This window comes from Grus americana, chromosome 18, assembly GCF_028858705.1.
Source record: "Grus americana isolate bGruAme1 chromosome 18, bGruAme1.mat, whole genome shotgun sequence".
NCBI classification, from domain to species: domain Eukaryota; kingdom Metazoa; phylum Chordata; class Aves; order Gruiformes; family Gruidae; genus Grus; species Grus americana.
In genome coordinates this window covers 4,443,211-4,462,498 of record NC_072869.1, presented here as the reverse complement: position 1 = coordinate 4,462,498, position 19,288 = coordinate 4,443,211, and the positions used below count along the sequence as shown (strand labels likewise).

The 19,288-nt window shown below is 42.9% G+C and overlaps 1 protein-coding gene across 4 annotated transcripts in view; it reads left to right on the top strand.

Moving 5' to 3' along the window:
• RHBDL3 (rhomboid like 3) overlaps nt 1-19,288 on the top strand; it is a 71,621-nt gene that overhangs the window by 46,172 nt on the left and 6,161 nt on the right. For all 4 annotated transcript variants that reach the window (XM_054846931.1, XM_054846929.1, XM_054846930.1 and 1 more), the window contains 3 exons: nt 13,303-13,527; nt 13,874-14,022; nt 18,450-18,562. In XM_054846931.1, coding sequence (XP_054702906.1) covers nt 13,303-13,527; nt 13,874-14,022; nt 18,450-18,562 — 487 coding nt within the window. The remainder of the gene's footprint in view (nt 1-13,302; nt 13,528-13,873; nt 14,023-18,449; nt 18,563-19,288) is intronic.

Sequence of the window (19,288 nt, the reverse complement as noted above, 5' to 3'; positions counted from 1 at the left end):
GCATCTCTCTTCTCACTCCTGCTCTAGTTGCTATTGATTTCCAACATCCAAACTTTTTAGGGTTTGTTCTTTTATCCCTAGTTTCCTGCTCCCAAACGTGCCTTGTGAACTTCCTGATAGAAAAAAAAAAAACAACACAGTTGACACAGAATCACTGTGAAATTAGTGATTTCCTTCATTTTATAGCTGTCAATCCTGGAAACTGTGTGGTGGTGTTTCAGTACATGCTTGTGCTTGATGATCATCAGCCTTCTCTGCTTTTTGCTCAGGTTAATTTGTCTGTTTCCATAGCTTAGTGAGAATTGATCTGCTTCCAAAAATGATGGTGCTGGATGTGGGGAAAGGAAAGGCTGACCTTTTATTAGATCCACAGAGGTTTTACAAGCATGGCTCTGTGTGTGTGGTTTTCCTTTTCTCCATCAGTATTCGTCAACAAGTACTCTGACAGGATCAGAGAATCTCATGGCCTCCCAAATGTGTCCAAGGTACTGAAACTTTGAGCCAGAGGTAAAAATTGCATGAATAAAGCTCTGGCCACTGGCGAGGCCTTGAGGGGAGGAGTGCAGCTGGGTATCAGAGATGCATTACAGTGCAGTTGTCAAAGCGGAGGTGTGGAAGGAAGGAGGCTCCTCTGTGTGTGTGTGTGTCTCGCAAGCAGCTCTTTTGGTTTCTTTCCAAGCACAGGGATGGAAGGAGCTGTTGAGCTGCCTGTTCAAGCTACTATGAAAAAAAAATTTATCCTAACTAAAACTAGTACAAACTTGTGCTGTCTCACAGAACCCAGCAGAAAAGTAGGATTTAACCACTGGGCATCAAGAGAACTCTGTCTTCAATGGCCAGTTCCTGGGATATGATATCCTCCCTGGTTTTTCTCTCAGCTTTGCTAATGTTGATAAAAATTGAGCAGGGAGGGTCTTCCCGTTTTTCAGCCTTGTAGAACCCTTGATCTTTGCCCGATTCCCTGGAAGTGTGACAGAATGTGATGCTGCTTATTCTGCAGGGTGCTTGGCTACTTACTAGACAGTCTGATACCAAGCAATGCTATTAGTCACCACAGAAGCAGCTGTAACTCTATGAAATTATTATTTCCAGAAGGCACTACAGGCCATGAACCTCACAGAGCAATAGTGTTAAAACTTTCTTTTCTCCAGGGCACTGCATGTCCCAGAAAGGGCAGTTAAAAATGTTCACGCCCATATGCTCCATCATCATCGTGAGCACCAGGAACTCTGCCTGCTCTCACGCACTGTGATCCCCAACTAAAGGACTGTTACTGAGCAAAGCTGTGTTATCCCCTGATGTCAAAGTGTGTTGTGAACCTCTAGATGTACCAAAAATACAGATCTAGGACTTCTTATCTTAATGAGAGCCAGATATACACACACAAAACATATACCTGTCCTCAACTCAGCAAAGCATCTTAAATTTCTGAAACTGAAAATTTTACAGAATGAGAATAGACCCTAGAAATCTCTCAGTAAATAATTTGAGTAATGAATAAATTCAGGGAAGCTAAAGACTCCTGGTGTGATCTGCAAATAGAAAGGGCTGAAAAAAATCAGATAGGCAACTCATTGGGAATTATTTCTCCTCTGTATGTATGAGATTCATCTCATGTAGTTGTAAAACACAATGCTGCAATCATATCCATTTCTGTTTCTACACTGGGATCTGCAAGAATGGTAGAAAGCAGTTTCACATGGGATTTCTTATCCTGTGTCTGAGACAGTGCAGAGTAGCAGAAGTGTTTCCTGTACAAGTGGAGATGTCTTGTGCATTTCTGTTGTCTGGTTGCTTTTCTGCTTTGTGAAGATGCATGCTAAAAATGTACAGTGAAAATTCTGGCTATGAACAGCATAGGACACAGGAGGAGATAATGAACAAAGCTGTTTAACTAACTTTGCTACTTTTAGAGAGGAGACAAGCCAAGAGGTAATTATAGTTGAGATGTTATTTGCCGGGATCCGGGCTGAACAGCAGTTGCTGCTGGCAGTCCTGGACTACTTCACATAATATCCTGAGAACTGTAACAGAGCTAAAAAGCAGACTAGCGATGCCCTGGAGAGACTCAGCCCTTTATTCTCTGGCTAAACCTTCTTTGTATTCTCTACCTAAGAACGTGGATTATTGCTTTGGACAGGCTGGATCGTGGCTTTACCACCTCCTCACTCTCTTGACACGTTCCTCTTCAGTGAGCAGAGGCAAGGAGGTGCAATTGAGCTTCTGAGACCTTACTTTGCTTGACAGAGTGGCAATAGGAAGCCAGTTCAGGCTGTGGTGGTAGCTTATACTCTCTTGTTGTGAAAATCAGGTAGGTAACTCCTAGTCTTGCTCTGGACAAGGAAAAGTTTTACAAAACCTCATGTTTAATAAAGCACCTTTGCTAGAAAAGTAGCTCACAAGTTATACTGGAACTAAAGCAAAATCTGTTCTGCAGCCCAAGAGATTTACCTGCCAGTTCAACTCTACAAATCACTGCTGAACCAAATGTGTTGTAAAAGCTGACCTCAGTGCATTCAGTGTGGTCCACATTGGACCTGCTGGCATGGGGCAGGAGGACTTGAGGGGAAAGGAATGTGGCTGGCCCCATTCCAACACTGGCACTACCCTGGGAGGTGCCTCTAGTGCACACTGGAGGTCTCTCTCTCTGCTATGGATCTCATGCTCAAAGGGCTGGACTGGAAGTCAGGTGGACCTAAGTCTTGTTCCTGGCTCTGCAGAAGACTCACTGTGAAACTTGTGGAAGCCTGTCTGTGCCTCATGGGTCTGTTTCTTCAACAGATGGAAGGAGGTAAGAGTTGCATCTCTTTTGGGGCTCACAATTTTGGCAAAGTCAATGGCAGTTCTCCAGTGGAACAAGAGCCAGGTGCTGGGGAACCAGCTCTCTGATGACCATTTGCTTGAAGAACTGTGTTGGGTCTAGAAGAGCTGAGGGCAAATGTCATTGAAGGCAATGGTATTTCAGCATGTTTGGGAGGAATTAGTAAGCTCTGAGACAGAGTTTATGTGACTTGGGAGAAACAAAACACCGTTACTTCCCACAGAAATGTTTAGCTGTAGCTTTGTAGTAACTTGAAGCTGATGTAGTATCTCAGTAGTGAGCAAAATATATTAGCTAATTAAACACACATCCTTTGTTTTCCAGATCAAGAATTAACATCTGCCTTGCTTTCCCTGGCCCTGCTAGCTTCTAGGGGCAGGCTAATTCTACCTCATTTTCAGTGAATATGTGGGTTTTTTTAAGCACTGTGTAGCAATAATCAGGTCACCCTAATCCAAACTTTGCTGGCACCAGCACACTTTACCCTGCAGAGAAAAATTTCCTTTAGATTTTGTGATTTTTCTCTCTGGCTTGCTCAGTGTGCTGCCAGACTGCAAATACTGCCTCTTCAAGTAAAGAAATAAAACTGCAGATGCAGGCTAAGAAATCTGCAGCTTCTGCTCTTCGTCCTCATGAGTGACAGACATGTTGGTTTATTGGATATTAGAGAAGGTGAGAGTAAGATACCGCTGCAGTAGTTCCTTTCTTCATGGAAGAGGCTGGAACATGATTAGCTGTTGGTAGAAGGCTGTCTTACACTATATGCTGTTGAGCTGGATGTTCAAAGGGGCAGTTATTACGTCAAAATATTGCTGGAATCATAAAAATAAGATAAAACATGGGAGGTGAAGGAGATGAAGTGACTACCCAGTGTCTTATGGTCTGTCTGTGCTAGTGGATGCTGTAGAAATACAAAGGTTAAGATTTAGATGCTAGCTTTTCTGTCCTTGGCAGGGTGATCTATGTAGGTGTTTGAAGAGAAAGCAGGACTGGCTGAAGGGATAAAATACTTTGGGCTTGTGTTACAATCCACAAACAAAGACAGTGAGTCCAAAGTGGGTCCTGGAATGTTAAAAGTGGGAAATGAGCTGGTTCAATGGAGGCTTTGACTTGCACTTTAAGCTTCATCAGTCTATAGAAACTTTTTGTGTGGCTTATCCTAAAGAAAAAAAAATAGCAAAATAATGAATTCCCACTCTAGATTTAACATTTTCATAGGCTCGTAAGTCTGTAATGCAGTATAGAAAGATACTTAAAGACGCACTCAATTTAAGGATGATTAAACTTAAGCACGTGCTTAGAACAAGCTAATGCCTTTGCACAGTCCTGAGTTATGGGTGTTGAATTAGCGTGCTTTGATTTAATGAAGTTGTGTTGGACCTTTGCCTTCTAGACAACTTATTTGAAACTTGATTAAGGATAATACCTCTAAAATGCCATTGACAGTGTCATTAAATGTGGTTCTCTTGAGGCCGTTTCAACCTCATCAACTGTAATAGGAAGTAGGGGGTGAGGTTTTGTTGTGGTTTAACCCCAGCTGGCAACTAAGCCCCACACAGCCACTCATTCCCCCAGTGGGATGGGCGAGAGAATCCGAAAAGTAAAAGTGAGAAAACTTGTGGGTTGAGATAAAGACAGTTTAACAGGTAAAGCAAAAGCCGCACGTGCAAGCAAAGCAAAACAAAGCAAGGAATTCATTCCCCACTTCCCATCAGCAGGCAGGTGTTCAGCCATCTCCAGAAAAGCAGGGCTCCATCACATGTAACGGTTACTTGGGAAGACAAATGCCCTAACCCCAAACATCTCCCTCTTCCTTCTTCCCCCAGCTTTATATGCTAAGCATGATGTCACGTGGTGTGGAATATCCCTTTGGTCAGTCGAGGTCAGCTGTCCTGGCTGTGTCCCCTCCAACTCCTTGTGCACCCCCAGTCTACTCACTAGTGGGGTGGTGTGAGAAGCAGAAAAGGCCTTGACTCTGTCTAAGCACTGCTCAACAATAATTAAAACATCTCTGTATTATCAACACTGTTTTCAGCACAAATCCAAAACATAGCCTCATACTAGTTACTATGAAGAAAATTAACTCTGTCCCAGCCAAAACCAGCACAGGTTTGGTTTTTGGTGGTTTTTTTTTTTCTTTAAAGAGCCAGTGGAGCTTAATGAGATTTTAAATGGACCTATGAAACTAGGAGTTAGCAGTCTTATTCCACAGGGGTATGGCAGTTTTTTCTCTGGACTCCACAGTGCTTTTCCCTTTGCTTTGTGAAAGACACAGCACATAGGCTGGTAGCCATTAAAATACATGTTGTCTTAAGAGGGTGCAAAGCTCTTCCATCTGTGAGGGGTTTTTTCTTTTTCTTTTTTTTTTCAGGGTCATGTGTGTTTTGCAATTGCTCTGCAGACTGTCTGCTGGCCACTTATGCAACTAAAAGAGGGCGTTAAAGCATCTTCTCTGACTTACAAGTTTTCCTTTTGCAGTGATCTCAGAGATAGCAGCACACTCTCCCCATCACTGGTCACCAAATTAAAAGATCACATTGTTTGGGTCTGTGAAAAGACTTTTCTCCAAACTCTCAAGATGTTGATTTATCTTAGAGCAGAGGTGGGACACATCTCCAGCTGGGCATACGATTTAGTGGGCAATAGCCAGCCATGTTAGAAGGACCAGTTCTGCAAGGTGCCAAACCCTTCCTGCTATTCCCTTAGCTCCCTATTTCTCCTTGCTCTAACTCCAGTCTACTTTTTCATTGCTTTCCAAGGCTTCAAAAGTAGCTGCTTGCATTTTTCCTAAGACGTTTTTCAATAATGCATGGCTGGAAGCCATTTGTTCTTATTAGCCGCTTCAGTGATAAAAGCAAAGCTTGGTTCTGTTCCTTGTGGGGACACTGTGTATGCCTGTAGGTTATTCATGGCCATCCTTTTGCCTTTGACAGGTAACTCTTGCCTTTGCTGTTTCAGTGTTTGCAATGGGATACTTCTCCAACTTAGCTTGAACTGAAATGAGGGCAAAAAGTGAAAGAGCAGCTGTAGCTAGGAAAAGAGAGAACTTTTTTTAAAGTAGAAAACATTGGATTTTATATTTTGGCTTTGTGAGTGTTTATGTGACAGCACCAGGAGGGCTTTATTATATTTGTGGAGGTGAGATTTAAGAAGTTACACACTATTCTTTCTGCCAGATAACGGGGAGGTGATAGAGCTCCTTTAAACCATGGTTTGCTTGGAGTTTTTTTAATGGTACTTAGAAGTACTTTGTAGCACGGTCATAAAGTAGCTATAAATTCCCCTTCCAGTGTCTTTGCATGTCCTTTACTGAACCAGCTGGCAGCCTGCACAGAAGGCTTAGGTGAGCAAGGCTTTGCAGGAACTGTATATAATTCTTTATTACCTGAGTCACTGGGAAGATAAGTAATAAAGCCTAAATCTGCAATTCTCAGGGGAATCCCCAGGAAAGACAAAAGTTTGCCCAAATGAATATCTCCTCTTCCTGCTAAATCCTAGTTCACTTTCTAGTGAGTGTTTTAAGCTTAAAATGCTATTGTGGAATAACCCAGGACCTCTGTTCTGGTGGTCGTGTCTGGTGTTCGTCATTTTGTTGTCACTATTGCTAATCTGGAAGGGTTTGTTGCAGGCAAAGCTGCAGGTTTTGTAGCTCCACTTCATCCCCTCTGTGCTTCTAATTGGCTGTGCTGTTGAATCAGGGCAGATCCTCTGCCAAACATCAAGAGGACTCCCATCTGGAGTGCTCTGGGGTGTTCTTCAGCTTCCAGTGGGACATCCCTTTAAGTCCTCCCTCTGTCCTTGATTCACTGTCTTGGCTGAAAGCACAGATTCCTGAGTTCTCTTCCTGGCCTTTATTCAGAGGTATAATAATAAATATTTAATGACAAAAGGCTTGAAAATTTCTTACTTCAGTATTTGATCTAATATTATACTATTATGAGTAAGGAGGAGGTCTTCTCAAGAGACAGGTGGGAGCAGTTGTGTGATTGTGTCCTTATCCATCTCTTACCTCTCAATGTATTAAAGCCCTTATTGAGGTGCAAAGTTCTCACTTCAGGGAGCATTTCCAGGAGCTGGATACCCCTCCTGACAAATGTGCCTCACACTGCCTTCATGTTGGCTTCCTTCCCATTTTGGAGAAAAGTGGTGATTTTTGATGTTCCAAGAGCTGCATGCATCTCCTGAGCAGGGAAGAAAACCATCAGAGGGCCAGATGAATATCTTGAAGGTTAGTAACTGGGATGCAAGAGCTGCTTTTGGAGTATGTTCAGCTTGTACGTTGATCTGAGTCCATTAGATACTGACTACGCATGGCAGCAGAAGATAGAACTTTCTTCCAAGTGAACTAGTCTGGCAGCTAAGCATTATGCCAATTTAGTGAAACTTAGCATAGAAATTTCCATTCTTAACCATGATTCCTCAGCTGTTTCCAATCAAGTACAGTTGAAACTTGAGAAGCATGATGTCAACTTAAATGGTAGTTTTAATTGTCTATGTATCTAAAATACATACATGAGTGGGAAATGTTATAAAGATTATTTTTTTAAAAATTGTTTCAAAAAATTAAATCTGGATTCATTTGAGTTATGGAATCCTTCCCAGCACCAGTGAATAATGGAACAGGTGTTGGGGGGTTTGAAGTTTCAAACTTGCTGTGTTTTGACACAATGTTATTTGAATCCCAAAGTTAGTTTTGCCCTGCAAGCAGTGTTCTTGCAATTGACCTTGAAATCTCAATCTGGTTTATCTTTTCTAATGGAAGTGAAAAGCCTGGCACATTTAATAGGAGTTCAGGCAAAACCTTGAGCAGGGAATACCTGCAATGATCAAGATAAATTATTTGGTCTCTCCTGCCTCTAACTTTTCTTGAATCCCTAGGGTGAACCACTGCTTGATCAGAGGAAATCAGGATGTTGGTATTTGCTTTTTTTGCATTTGATACTGTTTGGGAAAGTGCTACCAGGTTGGCTCAGAGGATGGGAACATCTGTGACAGATGAACTTGATGCTGAGCTATGCGTTTTAGGAGAAGCAGTCTTTACCACGTTAGCATTTTGTAGAAGTGCGGAGTGAGGGAAGGAAATAAATGTGAATCTTGAAAGCAAAGTTGATTGGAAAGGCTGCATTTGTAAGTAAAGTGGGTTATAAAACTGGAGCTGATAGAGGCTTTTAAAAAGCTTGTGCTAACTTCTGATTTAGTGCTCTGTGTCTTGGAGGATCAGAGCTGGAGAGCTGAATGCATTGCCTGTCACAGTGTTGTATGTGTTTTAAAAATAGCCATAGACCAGCCTCAAAGATGCCAATACATAATGGGCAGAAATCCATGTTTTTCAAAACCTCCTGAGTGAGGCTGAATAAAAACCATAAAAAGGGTCCTGTGCCCCACACAAGCCATGAAACTGGAGATGGGGAAATGCTATATGACTTGGCTATTGACTGTCTGGGGCAGCAACAGCAGTACAGATAGCCAAGAAACCCAGAGAAATTGGTCTGCCAGTGGGAATGGACAGTTTCCATTGTAAATTGCAGATTATCTGAGACTAGTTCAAGACTGGTGTGTGTCCTGAACAAAAGCAGGGCTTTGTACTTTACCAAAGTTTGGCACTGTCTCACACTAGACGGTAAGGACTCTTAGCCTGAATTGTGACATTTTCATTGTTGAAGACAAGTTCAGACCTAAGTAGGAAAATTTTTTCCTTTCTGGCAGATGTATCAAACCCATCCTTTGAGAAGAGCTGTAGCACTAAGCCTTGTTTTGTTTTGGTATGGTAATACCAAAGGGCAGAGGTGGCAGTGCACTGTTACCAGTCATGTCAGCTTGGCTGTTTTGCAAGGGAAATTTCTTTCTCTCTGCATAATAACTTTTTGCAGGCATAAAGGACTAAGGGAATGCGTTGTTGCCCACCACCACCTTCATTCCCCACATACGGTTTGCTGTACCCATCTGCCTGCAGCTTTAATATCACTCTCATTAAAGAAGTCCCAGATCAATTGCATGAAGAGAAGTGGGGTGGGCTGCCCTGAACTTCTGGAGCCATAATAATGTGCAGGCCAACAATGGGCCCAGTGTTCTTTCAGCTGATGATTAAATACTTGGCTCATAAATACCAATATTATGTAATTCCAAAATCAAGTCAGCAAATTGTGACCATATGGGAGACTCTCTGTTTGGGAAGATTTAAGTCTTCCAAAGTCAGTCCAAGGAACAAAATAGGCTTCTCATCAAGAGTTGGTGAAAGCAGTAGTAGTGACTTAATCCTCTGTCTCTCCTCATGCCCATCACCTCCTAGCTTGAGATTAAAAGCATGATCCAAAGGCCTGAGGGGTTATGTGAGTAGGCCCAGGACTGTTGTGTTTACTTCAGCCCTGGCAGTCAGCTGTGTTGCCTCTTTGGAGATCATTTCCTCATTGGTATGATGGGCAATGATTGCAGGTGGGGACCAGCAGGATGTCTTCTTACTGAGAGGCCTAATTTTAACAGGTGCTGAGTACCTCCAGTCATCCACGTCTTAGGGGATTGTGGGGGCTTTTGAGCACATGTGGCATGCTCTTGACACTGTGTGTCCCTGCCTCATCTGGGTGTAAAACCATGCCAAAGTTATGGCAATTAGAGGTAACTTGGACCTTCTTTCCATATCCTCTGCTCTAAAGGATGCCTGACAAATATTTTTATGTTCCTGCCTGATGTGGCAGGAGGTTTAGTTAGTGCTAAGAGCTCTGAAGAGTTAGAGTTGTAATTACGGGCACCAAAGACTTCTAATTTTCTGGGTAAATTGAAATCTGGCTCCCACTGACACAGCACCTATTCTTGTTGGTGGATGCAGGGAGTATCTTTCTCCTTGCCAGTCATGTTCCTTCCAAGAAGGTGTGTTGCAATCTGGGAAGAATATCTGGATATCTCCATATGTTCTGCAAGGTTGCAGCAGTTCGTGACTTGCTCCATTTCATTTGCAGGCATTTTTCTTGTTGCCTCTTTGCTAAGAAGTCGTGAATTTGAATACACAGTAGACCCTGCCTATATCCTGGGACAGGATATAGTCCACCTAAGAAGTTGACTTCAAAAGTCTTTTCCATGTCTTAACACTTTGATCTCATGGTCTCATATCTCAGTTAGCCATAAATAATTTCTCAGGCATTTGCTTTGGTTTGTATTGACAAACCCTAGAAACTCTTCATCCATTTATATGTTTATCCGTGCCTATCTTACACTATCTGGGGAGCGCTACCAAAAATCAACTAGGATGAAGAGGCTGTGCTTGCTACTTACAAGTGCAGTTGATGCGATACATCTGAACCTGTTGTTCAGAGAGGTTACCAATGGACGGTGCCTCATAGTGTATAGAAATAACCTTGTTGTATGTGTTGAGGCTTACAAGGTCTTTCTCCAGCAGTCACATGTGCTCCCCAGAGAGCTATCAGCATTTTGTCCAAAGGCTTCCCTTGCTCTTGTAATATCTATGTTTACTGCTTTCCTATCATTACCAGTATAAATAATTCTTGGCATTTTATCATCCAGATGTGGCCAGAAACAACCAATATGGAACACCTTGTAAAAATAATGGGGTATGAGAACAGGTAGTTGAGAGAACAAAGCTATGACTTTCATAATTTCTTGGAGGCAATAACATTGTCATGAGCTTCGATTTTAGCTTCTATGTGGGGTATGGAAGATCCTGTGGTTTATTTTCCTCTCTTGGAGGAGGAAGGCAGAGCTTTCTGCTCAACAGAAGGGCTTGAAAGCAGTGCAGCCTAGTGATCAGGGAAGTCTTGCAGCCTAGATTCTTCTAATTCTAGTGTATGGCCTTGGGCAAGTCACTTAGTGTTGTGAGGTCCAGCTTCCCACCTCCCCACGAGAGCCAGAAACTTTGTTCATCTGAGGTGCGACTTCCACGGTGATCCTGCAGTATCCTGCTCTTAACAAAACTAAGATGACCTTTCTCTTCCGCTTCATTTTTAGTATGTTGAAGAACACCTTCAGAAGCATCACACTGATGAATTTGCACTGCCCTGGCTGTTATTTGAGCTCTTTGGGCAGCATTAGCAGTAATGCAGAGCAGGACACCGGACTGATGGGGCTGTGCTGAATTTGGGCAATTGAACTGAGCAAGTCCCTTCTTGCCATGCTCAGCAGTAACCCTCAGTAGGGTTCAGTGGTGCCTGTGTTAGGATCGTCTGCTGAACAAATGCAAGGAAATTTCTGTTACGAGCTTAGCATGGACATGAACGTCAGCAGCCTTTGCATTTTCCTGCCCGTCTCTTTCACCAGTCTCTGTAGCAATGAGGTGATCATCTCCTGAGGGTGGTCAGCACTTCCTGATGCTGAACTGCAATGATGATTTTTCCTTAGTTGACTCTGGAAACAATTACAATTTCCACTGAAGTGCTGCAGCAGGGAAGGGCACTGATCATTTTGTGGTAAGCAGGAAGATCACACATATCACTGTAACTAGCAGCAGCTTCAGACAACTGTCCGGTATCTTTGTCTGTAGCAGGAAAATTTATAGTTTCAGTCTGAATTTATTCTCATCCACAAGAGTAGCAAAGCCAGAGGGAGCAGAATGAACTCTGTGAGGGAGCATGCACAGTACGTCTCTGACAGGCCGCTCTCGACTAACACGGAGCAAAGCTTTCTTCTGTGGACGCAGTGAGGTCATTGAGTGGCTAAAGGTACCTTTTGAAACAGAGGTACATCCGTCATCTACCAAAAAGCATCTCAAAAATGCTAAGGAAAGCCTTACACCTGGTGGATGTTTCTCTATAAAAATACTGTCTTTTGATATGAGCAGGCTTTCTTAATGCAACAGATGATCACCAACAATTTTTCCCCCCTCATTTTCTGTAGTTTTAGATAAAAAATTTTGGATGATAGACTTGAGAAGACTGGAAGACATATTTTTGTGGACAGAATTTTTTTTCTTCTTTGCCTTTTCTGCTTCTTTTGCCACAAGTGTTCTTTTACAAGTGTGTTATGAATGACTGAAGGAAAGAGAGAGCAAAGGAGAAATACCAACAAAGGAGAAAGTTTTTAGGGTTAACCGTTTTCTCACTAAAACAACTCAAAAACAACAACAACAACAGATTTTTCTCTAGTTTTAAAAAACTTGAAACAGATCAATTGCCTGTCAATATTGCTCATGTCGGTGAATTTCTGCATTGGAGGGACAGGCTGCAAATGGAAGGCTAAGGAGGGATGGGCAGCTGCTGGGAGAATGGGCTGCAGTGCCATCACCTCAGATGGCCTCTTCGCCTCCTCCAGTGATTAACAGGAGGTGGCTCCCTGCAGTGATTACTGTTTTAAGCAGCTTGATCCAGCTTGGAACAATTACCCGGCTGCTTGGGCACTGAGAGCACAAGCTCTGGGCTTTGCTGTCTTTGGGATGTTAGCCGACACCAATGTGATCCAAGACAACCGGAAGCCAATGCTGTTGAACATCATCTCTTATTTGGTTCTGAGAGACTGAAGATGCTGGTGGCTTCTGAGATCAGGTAGCAGTTCTTTCAGAAGAAGGACCAGGCTGTCATGCTCGCTTTGCTGCCTTGTGCTGTAAAAGGTCCCCTACAGTGGTCTTTATGCATAGTTAGCCTTTTCAGCCTTCCTGGCAAAGATTCAGTCAGTATAGATAGTGACTGTAATGCAGCAGGTTTGTTTGACATCAGGGCTAATTAGCAATTATCCAAATCTTGGAGCAAGCTCTTTCAGACCTGATGATTGGGTTTTTTTTCCACCAAGCAGGCTAGGCATAAAATTCCATCTGCCTAATTTGCAAATGCAATTGCTTTAATTATGCATCCAAATTGGGAAAGTGTATGTTCAAAAAGATAGATAGCTAATTCTATGCATGTAAGATGATAATGCATATACAAATTAGCTGTATCCTCCAAAGCCTGTTTTAAAAGAAATCCTTTCTTCTTGTAAGCTTATAGCAGCTAAGACAGCCTGTACACCAGTTTAGTTTGTTGTCTTGTTGCTGTTGCTCATGCAGTTTTGTTTTACACAAAGGGATAATTTTCTTTGCTCAGAGGTAACTCCTGCCAACAAGGACCAGAACACAAGAGTTAGATGCTGTGAATGTACCTGCTGCTACATTCAAGAAATTTTCTGCCCCAGGAGACGGCAGGTGCAGGGAAGTGTGATGGAGCAGTGGGAGCTGAGGGAAGGAAGACACAGGAATGTGGATTGTGATAACTGATGGTGGAGACAGTGGATGGAAGACTGGAGAATGGGCTAGAGAGCTCAGCCAGCTGCATCAGCAGCCTCTGCTTTGCCTTGCCAGCGTTCTGCCCTGACCTCACTTATTGGCACTGTAATAGCAAACGCCGGTACTGGTTTTCCATGCACCCTTTGTAGGTTACCTGGTGAGCATGCTGAGACTTGGTTCCTACAGCCTCAGCCTGGTGCTTCCAAACTGGCACTAATCTCCCCAAATGGCTGTGCCAGGCCTTGCTTTCTCCTCATGGTTTCTTCCGTTTCTTTTTATCCAGATGAGCAACAAAAGGTCAAATAGTTTCCGCCAAGCCATCCTTCAGGGGAACAGGAGACTGTGCAGCAAGGCACTGCTGGAGGAAACAGGGCTGAGCCTTTCGCAGAGGCTGATCCGGCATGTTGCATACGAGACCCTGCCACGAGAGATAGACCGCAAGTGGTACTACGACAGCTATACTTGCTGCCCTCCACCCTGGTTCATGATTACCATCACTATTGTAGAGGCAAGTATCTTAATGCCCTCTCTCTGAGAATCCACCCCACACTGCCAAAGGCTTTGCTAGGACATGAACAAGGGCTAGAGTGGGACTCATTTAGACCCAGACAAGGACAAACATGAAGCTGATAGTTCCTCTGACTTAGTGGCTGGTGTGTTACAGAAAGCCACAAATAGGTTTTTACCATTGTGTTTCAGGTTCCTCAAAACAGGGAACTTTCATGCTGTATGAAGCTGTCAAATGTGAGAAAAATTATTGTACATTTGACTTGCTTCTCCATGATTTTGAGCTACCAAGTGCTTTTCAGCAAGAGAAGGCATTTGCTAACCAAGGATTCTCCCTGCTCTTCTAGGTTGCCTTTTTTCTTTACAACGGAGTGGCGTTAGACAGATTTGTGCTGCAAGTCACCCATCCCTTATACCTGAAGAACGCATTACTTTATCATCCTCAGCTCCGTGCTCAGGCTTGGAGATACCTAACTTACATATTCATGCACGCAGGGTGAGTACTTACAAACTGTGGAGATTCCCCACAGTTCAAGTTTCCCAGGGAGAGGGAGGAAGAGGAAGTGACAGAAGGAGCTCAGGAATCAATTTTAAAAAAATCAATTCTAAATTGCGTATAAAAATCTGAAGCTGTTGTGGAGTGTTGGGCAATGAAGGGCAAACCTTTGCAGCTCTCTGAAGGGAGGAGGCAACATCAGAAACTTAAGAGATACTGCTCTTCTCCCCAGCACTGTTGGGACCACACCTTCCTCTTACTGTGTGCTTTGCAGCATATGCTTCCTAAAACTCACCAGATCGAAGTCCATTGTCCCTCTAAAGGAGCTGTGCAAGTGGTAGAACAAGTCTGCAAAGATGCTGGACTGATACTTAAAAACTGCATGGTATATTCTTGCTAGACTTCCTAGTTGAGGTTGGAAAAGTCAATTAATTACCTGTGCCTATGGTATGTCATCACTTAGTAATGTTGTCCCTTCTGTAGGGACTGAGATAATGCCTAGAAGCCTGAGTCAAGATTGAACTCCCATTTTGTACACACTGTACAAACACCAGTGTTCCTGAAGAGTTGACAATCTCGACTGACCAGATGGACAGAGAATGGTCCATCTAACGCAAAATGCAAAATGAAGGTGCACAGTAAAATGAATCCTCCTTCATCCTGTGGGAGGTATGTAGCAGACTTGGGAACAGGATACAAGGCGTGGGGATTCTAACTCTGCTTCTTGACCGTGCTAGTCCTCCGAAGATTCAGAGACTTAATCGTGTGATGTTTGTGGTGCCATGGTGATGAGTGAGTGTCACAGCAAAGTTCATTCTTGTACAAAACACTCTACCCCCTCTGACTAGTTTCTCAGATCATTATCTTCACACATTCCTGGCAGATAATTACAATTTTCTTTAATTCTGTCATTGAAAAATCACAGCAACAAGCTTTTTAGCAGTAGTTTATAGCTTGGAACTGAATAAAGACCCTTTGTTCTTAAGTAGAAGGCCTATATTCCCATCAGTCAGTGTTCTCCTATGAAAGGCCAGAAAGATCAAGCTGATCTTTTCCTTTTTCCATGTCTCTGATGGAAGACATACTGATGTCTCTTCTCTGCCATGAAATAACTGCCTCGGTATGTAATTGCCCTTGAGCACAAGATGTGCCTCGTATCTTTGGATAAAAATCATAGAACAGAACAGACTCCACTCAAGGGGAGAGCAGGAAAAAATTTATAGATAAAACTTTTGAACATGGCAGCATCTATACTGTGCATGCTAAATCCCTCCAAAAAGTCCATTGTATACACGTTTCAATCTGCAAGTGGAGACTATTGGGCTTAGATGTGAGGCTGGTTATGTAAAATGAGAATTGGAAGTTTCCATTGCTGAGGATGTGGGGAAAACTGGGCTTGTAAAAGGAAGAAACCCTTGATTTTAACTAATTTTAGCTAATTTATGTCTGGGTTTTCTTCTGATGGAGGTATTGTTCTATTATATCACTTATGTAACTGCAGATTGCTTTGGGATACATTTGAAGAGAAGCACCTGCACAAGGACAATTTTTGCAGCATTTAAATGTCCTCCTGTATCACCTGTGGCACGCTTTCCTAACCTGTGCAATGTCACCCTTTCCTGTAGCAAGCAGTACTCTCATTCTTCACACTTACTGACTGAAAAATATCTCAGGTTTATTTCACATCTGTGGCTGGCTCAGAGATGAACAGTGGGGAAGGTGGTGTGCAGGAGAATCATTGTTTTTGTGATGCATTCCAAGTTCTTTAGCTACGTAGTCTTCAAAACAATAGAGAGTCCTGCTGGAACAATAAACCCCATGATTTATCTGCAGTATCTGGAGTTAGGCTAAATGTTCATTTAGTGCTAACTTCTGTCTGTTAAGCTCCTTTCATATCAGGAGAACAGATAAATCTTGGAAAGGTAATAACATTTGTTAATGGAAGCCCATCATTCTCCTCTCGTTTTCAAATGAGAGGCTAACACAATACGATGGGGTCTATTGTTATCCTGCTTCCAGCTGAGACTTTAAAATGGTAATGTGGACTGCTCCTTAATTTAGTGCACTTGGTCTGTTTTTTTGAAGAGCAAGTGACAGCTATAAGGTGTCCAAGAAGACAGCAGTTGCTAAGGCTTGGCTGGCTGTGCCTCTAGAAAGATTCCAAAAACGCATGGGCTGTGTGTTGGTCCTGATGGAGGGAGCTTTGTCAAGGGCTGAAAAGGCAGGCAAAGTTGTAAATTCTGCCCTTACGCTTTCATGGAAAGCAGACGTTGATTATCTGGGGCCCACGCATTTGTAACACTGCCATAACTAATGACTTGCATTGATGCTCGGTGCCGTTTGTTTGGTCCCAGGGAAGGATAAAGTCTTTAATAAATCAATGAAATTGTCATTTCAAGAATGACGCATTCAGCACTGGCAAAGGCTAATTATATTTTATGGGTGCTTATTGACTATGGAGCCTTCAAAGCTGTTAGCATGATGGGGAGAAGTGAATGGGATTGCTCCTGGAAAGTCTTTTAAGAACAGCTGTGAATCAGAGCAGTCACTTTAGGGTCTAGGATAAACTTTGCTGAGCTCTTACAAAAGCTTCCTTTGAAAAATAAGACCCAGTGCTTTGTGTGAAAATGTCAGGTGCTGCCTCGTGACGTTGACTGTGCGCCAGCCAAAGCTTCTTCCCTCCCCTCTGTAAAAGGGAACTTGGATACTTTGGCTTTTTTTCTGTGATCTCAGTTTGACCTTTGCTTGTTGTTCCTAATTTAGTTCCTCAGTTCTGTGAACATGCAGGATCATAACGGGTGTCAGGATATGCCCATGCCCAGTGGCTTCAGAAGTCTTGCGCAAAGTAATAAAAACACTCAGTTACATGCAGCACTTTCCCGTGATGACAAATTGCAGTGCTGAGTGCCTCATGCAGGAGAGAAATTTATCCTTGGAGAGAAACTCAGTGGAAACAAACCTATTAAGGTATCTGGAAAGGACTGTTTCCTGCAGTATCATTTCTAGCAGTTTTTTCCAGTCCAACTTTAAATTCTCATTTAGGAAACTGTTCTGTCATTAGGGTATCTCACCATCAGCATTTTTCTCTGACGTATATGGGAAATTGCTATGGTAACATGAAGAAATACCAAAACAGTGAAGATGCATATAACTTAAACCAAAGATTGCTAGTGGCTGGCTGTGAGCAATCTTTTTCTTGTATAAAATAGGATGTAGATTTTCAATGCATTAGCTATTTTGCACTCTTTCCCCGAAAAGATGTTAGCCTTCTGTGTTAAGGGTACCACTGTGTCATTTAGGTCCCCCTGCTTTGTAAGCAGACTCAGGCACCCTTCATACAGAAAGCACTATACCCCTGGGTCCAGTGTGATGTGGCCATTCAGTAAGGTCACAGCCCTGTGAGCCCAGGGTAAATCTTGGACACTAGCACAGTGTTGAGAGGGACCCTGTTCAGGGGCCAGGTGCTGTTGTTACATCACTGGATGATGCTGCAGATGGCAAAGGCATGGGCAAATATTTATATAGAGCTTTAAAAAGTAGTAAGACAGCTTTGTTATGTATTATTGATTAGAACAACAAAGAACATGTTTTGAAACTATTGATTCAGCACAGGAGAAAACTGCTGCACTGGAATCTTTACCAAATATGCACATCTTAGCTGTCACACTCTCTGCCTTTAGGCTGCAAGTGGTCCTGTGTCATGGGCACAAAGGGGGTCTTTCTGCAAGACTAGTCTGAGCCCAGCTTTTCCTATTGTGTTCAGCAGGAGTTTTGTGATGGGAACAAGAGAGCTTCAGTGAATACACCTTGTATCTCACTGGGCACCTTACCAGAGATAAAAATGCCCTCTGCTTCCCATTCTGACCATGATGACATTGAAGTCAGCACAGCAGAAAAGGGTGAGGGTCAGATAGCACAAACAGTAAAGCGGCATTATGTCTCACAAGGAAATGGCAACTGTCTTGGGACTGCTAGGCTTACCTTGCTCTTGACTTAATGTCTGCTCCCCATCGTGACAGTGTAGTATGTGCAGGCTGTATCATTAGGAGGGGAAAAGAGAGGAGCAGGTCAAGCTTCTGGCTTCTGTTCCAGGCTCTGCTGCCATCTTGCTGTTTTTTTTGGACAAGTCATTTAACTTCTTCAAACCTATTAAAAAAAAAAAAGTCTCACTAGGAACCAAACATGCTATGAGGTTTTTGGCTGACAGGAACTGGGTGGATGTGAAAAAGATAATGAGCAGCAAGGAGGGAAGAAACATTGCAGCTCTTGGTCTGATTTTTTCAGGAACCATTGCTTTTCCCAGTGATACAATCTACTTTCATGAAGCAGGTACTGTTTGATTTCCTTTCCAAGATACCTCTATCTGAAGGGTAGAGAAGGGAGACAGAGTTAGAAGAGAGGACAACTGTTGTTTTTCCTTGCCACAGGATAGAACACCTTGGACTCAATGTTGTCCTTCAGCTCTTGGTTGGGGTTCCCCTGGAAATGGTGCATGGAGCTGCGAGGATCAGTTTTGTGTACGTTGCTGGAGTTGTGGCAGGTAGGTGATACCTCTGGATGCCCCAGATGGAGAAGCATCTTAAAATGGTCTATGCTGACTTTTGTGTAGGAGAAATGTTTTGTGACATTTGGGTGTAGGAGAAGAGCAGTCACTGATCTGTGTGTTGAAATTCTTTTGGAGGCTGGAAGTGGGAAATACGCTACAACTTGACATCTGTTTCTAACTAGCCGTAGGCTCTATGTTTAGGAGACCTGCTAAAAAAGCACCAACAACCTGTTACTTTAAAATAGCCTTGCTTTAGATGGTCTTCCTGAATGCGGATGTCATGTTGTTCCTTTCCTCTTGTGTCCCATAGAGGCCTAGAATAAAGGTGGCATCACTGGCATCCCTGCATGAAGAAGTCCTGTGCCGGTTCTTCCCCAATTTGTCCTGTGCTGTCTGCTTTCTACAGTCTGAGCAAGCAGAAGTATTTGCTTGTAGCTTGTGAGCAGTGCACAGGAATCTGGAAATCCATTTAATCATGAAGCCATGGGATTTGATTGATTTTTAGTTTGTGCTGTATTGCTTTTATTTATTTTTGGCATTTACAGGAGTTTGGAGGTGATGGAAGTTAGCTGACAATAGATCAACATCTAACTAAAACAAGGGGAGAGCGTGAGAACAACCAAGGGCTTCACAGTGGAACTCAGACAATGACTGACTGCCTTAGTTCAAGATTTATGGTCCTTTTTTTTCCGGCTACTTGTTTTTATTTTTTCCATTATA